Source organism: Scardinius erythrophthalmus (genome assembly GCF_964197995.2).
Source record: "Scardinius erythrophthalmus genome assembly, chromosome: 7".
NCBI classification, from domain to species: domain Eukaryota; kingdom Metazoa; phylum Chordata; class Actinopteri; order Cypriniformes; family Leuciscidae; genus Scardinius; species Scardinius erythrophthalmus.
In genome coordinates this window covers 34,233,175-34,239,025 of record NC_138227.1, presented here as the reverse complement: position 1 = coordinate 34,239,025, position 5,851 = coordinate 34,233,175, and the positions used below count along the sequence as shown (strand labels likewise).

Here is a 5,851-nt window from a genome sequence, read left to right as displayed (position 1 = left end):
CATTGATAAAAAAAAAAAAAAAAAAAAACACCACCCAAAAAAGGGCACTTCGGAGTGTCAGGGCAAAAAGGGCATGTGCTCTGCACAGGTTGAGCCCTACCTGTGCACGTGCCTGTTTCGAGCTGTATCACAGAAGGTATTTCAGTTATGTAATGTGTGTTTTAAGGTATAGAAAAACTTGCCTGATGTTCAAAATGCATTTCAAAGTTGTTTATTGGTGTTTATACAAATCTATTTTTAAACCAAATTAACCTGAAGATTATATGTACAGAATTATTTAAAGTAAATATTAATCTAATGCTAATTTATAAATATATTATTGTTCATTGATAATTAATGTTTGTTCATAATTAATGAATTATGTTAACATATTTAACTTTATTGTTCTAAAGTTAATAATGCAAACTGCTGTTTTTTTTGTTTTTTTTATGTTTAAAATTCATAGAAACATTGTGTACTTTCTTCTTCAGGTCAATGAAGTAACTCTGCCTGAAGCAAAATGGAAAATGGGACATTTTTTTACTTGATGTTGTTTGAAAATCTCGGCTACATAAGATATGCTTTCTTCAGTTTAGGATTTATTCTGTACTGTGCTATCATATTATTTAATGTCCTTATTATGCTTGCAATATTTCTGGAAAGGACTTTACACCAGCCCATGTTCATTCTGATTTCATGTTTGTCTTTCAACTCTGTGTTTGGAACAGCTGGCTTTTTCCCAAGAGCACTGACAGACTTGCTGTCTGATACACACTCAATCTCCCTTGAAGCATGTATCTTACAGTCTGTTGTAATTTTCACGTATGCTGCAAATGAATATAAAATATTAATGTTAATGGCAATTGACAGATTTGCTGCAATCAGTAAACCTTTACAATACCACAATATAATTACACCAAGGTTTCTAATTGTTTCAGTAGGTATAAACTTGGCTTATCCAATTATTTTACTTACTATTTGTGGTCTTTTAAGTATAAAACTGAGAATGTGTGGTAACAAATTGTTTAAGGTGTACTGCCACAACTATGAAGTAGTCAAGCTTTCTTGCGAAAGCACAATGATTACTAATGTTTTTGGTTTGTTTATATTAATCACAACTACTGTCATCCCTTTAACTTTCATATTATATTCTTATGTAAATATTTTTATTGTTTGTCAAAAAAGCTCATCACAGTTCAAGGGAAAAGCTTATCAAACTTGTATTCCACACATAGTGGTCCTTTTGAATTTCTCAATTACTGTTATTTCTGAGGTCACTTTGAGTCGAATTATGACCTTAGAACTTCCCATATGGCTGTCAGTTTTTCTTTCACTGGGGTTCCTTATTATACCACCCATCCTGAACCCCCTTGTTTATGCTTTAAACCTGCCTGATATACGCAAAAAAAATATTTGTCTTATAAACCCCTTCAGGTAGATGTTTTTTTTTCTATTTCTTTTTTTTTTCTGATGTAATAAATGTTACACAGAATAATATACAGACTATTATTAATATTATTATTATTATTTTTAAGAATTGTAACCAAATTAAAAGTTTCCCATTCTAAAGTTATTCCTTCCATGCTACATTTTAATGATTGTTGGACCAAATGGACCATATTTGGGGTGCAATGGTATGATCTGTCCATAAGCCACATTTTGCCCACTTTTTGTCTCATCACATACAAAATACCTTTGCGACAGCATCAGAGAAGAAAACTTTCAGAGAAATGTGTGTGTGTACTTTAACCATGTAGATATTTATAATAATCACCTTACATCCAACATTGTGAAACTGACTGCCCCTGTATGTGTGAAGGTTACTGTTTTTCCCTATTCTCTGGAACAGGGAAATGAGCATATAGAAGCATATATTATACCGTTTGTACAGTATAGACATCATTATGTCTATCATAATGGCTATGGAATGTCCCCATAAAACATGAAAACCAAACGTGTGTGTGTGTGTGTGTTAACCATTTAGCTCTTTGTTATATTCACCTTACATCTAATATTGTGAAACTGACTGTCCCTTTATATGTGCTCAGGTTAGTGTGTCTCCCTGCACTCTGGAAGTAAACAAGAAATGAGCACAAAGCTGAATCCAGCTACTTATTCATCTGTTACTAATTGATGCAGACATCCCAAGTCTCCCGGAAGTTCCGGGAGTCTCCCGCATATTGATAGCGGCTCCCTGATACCCGCAAATGAGTTAAAATCTCCCGGAATCTAGAGCGAGCGAGCCAGAGCGCGCGTGCACAGCAGAGAGGGAGCGAGAGACCTTGCGTGTGTGCGTGTGTGCGCACGTAAGATAGAGAGCATCTGATTGGCCTGTTTCGGTAAATCAACCAATCAATTGTCAGTGTGGGCGGGTTTTATCGCTTCTCCCGAACCGAATTAATCAGTTCAGTGTATCTAGAAACAGGAGCGCCATGGCAACGGGAGAGTGCCACAAAAAAAACATGCAAAAAACGAAAGTATAAGATACATTTTACGGCAGACTACATGAAAGTGTACCCCTGTCTTATAAGAGTAAAACATAATGATGGTCTTGCACGCTGTAAAGTTTGTAACAGTGACTTCAGCATTGCCCATGGCGGGTTAAATGAAAGACATGTTGAGGTGAGTTCAACAAGTTTCATTTCATTCATGTGCATATTAGCCTATTCCTTAGACCTGTTTAAAGCTGCAATGGAATATAAATAAAAGCAGTTTACATGAATAGTATAAGCAGCTTATAAATAGTAAAAGTAATCTACAAATTGTAACGTTATGAACAAATAAATGCATAGGCCTATAGCCTATAGAAATTATGTATTATGCTTTTATATATTTTAGGGACAACAACTCTGTGGTGAAATGTCATATCCTTGTCCTCCTTCCATTTTTTTTTTTTTTTTTTGGGGGGGGGGGGGGGTACCTCCCTGAAATGAACTTTTGCAGGTTGGGATGTCTGTTGATGCGTGAACCTCCACGCAACACTTTTTTAAGCCTTCAATGTGTGTGGCACTGTAAGCGCTGTTAGAAATGAATGAGGAAATTCAGCATTTCTTTGCCACCTGGATGCCTTATGAATCTTTAACACATTTACTGTAGGCCTAATATACATTTATATTTTTTTGCTTACCCAGTCAACACATTGATCTCACAGTGATCTTACTATGTGGTCACAACGTCAGCAATGTGAGGTCACAGTGAGCTAAAAGTGTAACCTCGCAGCACACTCACTGTTTGCTCATACTATGGCCACAATATGAGTTCATCACAGCTAGAAATGTTATTGTTCTATGAATGTTTTGAGACTATTATGTAATGTTTTCTGTAGCTAATTTTATTTTTGTTACCAGAATGGTAGTATAATACTCTCTAAAAACATTTTAAACATGTTTAGTGATAACATTGATTATTATCACATTATCTCCTAACATTCTAAAGTTTTAGCGGGATGTTTCTCCCCATTACTGCAGCACAGCGCAGCAAATATAAAGTTAAAGGGCACCAATTATGACTCTTTTCACAAGATGTAAAATAAGTCTCTGATGTCCCCAGAGTATGTATGTGAAGTTTTGGCTCAAAATACCCAACAGATCATTTTTTACAGCATGTTTAAATTGTAATTTTTTGTGGCTCAGAAAAACGTGCTGTTTTAGTGTGTGCCCTTTAAATGCAAATTGACTGCTGCTGCCGGCACAGGGGGAGCCTCACGAGCTCGCGCTCAGAAGAACCAGAAGGACAATCTCAACAGAAACTCTCAGTTGCGGTGTTCATTTCGACTCGAAGTCGGACAATAATGCCCACAGAACCAGAGAATATATACTGTATAGATATAGAACAGGTATAGTTTAGTTTAATTATGGTTATAATTTATTTGTCATCTGCTTTTATCCACTATTAAAGGGGACATATCATGCTAAATGCACTTTTTTAGCCCTTAAATGCATTTTGTTGTATATTTGGAGAGTTTAGAAGTACAGAAAAGTTGAAATTATTCTCTTCAGGTGCTTCGTTGATATCTTTATATTCTGTTTTGGTCATATTTTTCAACCTGTTCCGATTTTTCTGTTATCTATGACGTTTTTTGAACTATCACGTCACAGTATTTGCAGCGGAACTGCCAAATAAGGACGTTGACTTCCGGCCCAACACTTCGAGCAATCCGCCATTATTATTTCTCGCAGCAATTTTGTAGTCCAAGCTAAAGGATGCAGAAGTTACGAGAGGGTAAGTTAAAATGTTCGGTTGTTGGATGTAGTAACCCACACGCTTCATTACACCGTCTAATGTAGATGAACTGCCGTGCTTGTGGCGCATGTTTGACTGAAAGAACGAGCAGAGAGAGAGTCCCGGTCTTGCGCGCACTCGCACTCTCTCTCGGAGCCCGGCGAAAGTGCAAACAAGACATCACCGTCTCCAAACTAGACGCTGTCTTGCTCTCTCTCCCTCGCACATATTAGTCAAAATAAATCGACACGGTGGTAAAAGGTCGGAAGACCAAAGTTTCATGTATAAATACAGTAACACACCATTGCGATACATCCATATGAAGATGTTGTTCTGCAGGTTCGTCGTCTTCATTTTCATCTCGCTCCAGCTCCAACTCTGGCTCGAACATCTAAGGCTGGCTGAACAAGTCTTCCATTGTTGACATTTTGTTAATAACGTGTGAATAAAAGGTTTCTGTGCCGCTAGATAATCCTATCTCTGCTATCAGACTACAAAAATGGCCGAACGGGGTGGAGTTGAACCTCTGCAACCTGGAGAGTGGGCGGGGTATGAAGTATCTCAATTGTATTTAAAGAGACCGCACCAAAACGAGTTGCTCTCAGAAGCACATCAGAAAAGAGGTAAAAATGGGGCCTGTGGAGCTATAAAAATGAGGAATTCAGACCCAAGCATTGCAGTTCCGCTTTATATAGACCACAAATATACTATGTGGTCAAATAGAGCTCAAACATGACAATCTGGGGCTCAAGTCAGGAAGCAGACAGACTGGCTTAACCGACTGTCTGCTAGCGGCCTCGCGTCACCAAGGTCAGATAAATCCTATCACATAGAGCCTCTTTCACCTAGCTATCATCATATAGAGACTGTGTCTGTTCCCCGAATTTGGAAATCCAAAAAAACGTTTAAACCCAACTAAGGTTAAAAATTTAATTGATGTTCAACAAATAAAAAACAGCTATAATACAGATGAGCAAATGCTAAAGCTTGGGTTGCTGAATATTCGATCGCTTACTTCAAAAGCACTCGTTGTTAACGATATGATTTCAGATAATAACCTAGATGTGCTGTGTTTGACAGAAACCTGGCTAAAACCAAACGATTACATTACTTTAAATGAATCAACCCCGCAAGATTACTGTTATAAACATGAGCCTCGTCTGAAACGCAAAGGGGGTGGTGTTGCTGTAATTTATAGTAATAGTTTCAAAACCACTAAGAAATCAAGTTTTAAATATAATTCTTTTGAAGCATTGGTGCTTAATGTAAAAATATATAGTGTAAACGATAAATCACGTTTGAGATTTGTGCTGGCTACTGTATACAGGCCACCAGGGCACCATACAGACTTTATCAAAGAATTTGCGGACTTTCTATCAGAATTAATATTGACTGCAGATAAAGTACTAATTGTTGGTGATTTTAATATACACATCGATAATGAAAAAGATGCATTGGGATTGGCATTTAAAGACATTGTAAATTCAATTGGAGTTAGACAACACGTGTCAGGACCTACTCATCGTCGTAATCATACTCTAGATCTAATATTATCACACGGAATAGATGTTGATGCTGTTGAAATTCTGCAGCAGAGCAATGACATCTCAGATCATTACCTAGTCTCGTGTAATTTGCATTTAGCCAAGGC

The 5,851-nt window shown here is 37.1% G+C and overlaps 1 protein-coding gene across 1 annotated transcript; it reads left to right on the top strand.

The window, feature by feature from the left end:
* Positions 1-499: 499 nt before the first annotated feature.
* Positions 500-1,417, top strand: LOC308693054 (olfactory receptor 51I2-like; the record flags this gene model as incomplete). Its single annotated transcript, XM_081369757.1, has 1 exon — positions 500-1,417. The coding sequence occupies one exon, from the start codon at positions 500-502 to the stop codon at positions 1,415-1,417; it is 918 nt and encodes a 305-aa protein (XP_081225883.1).
* Between the last annotated feature and the right edge of the window lie 4,434 nt (positions 1,418-5,851).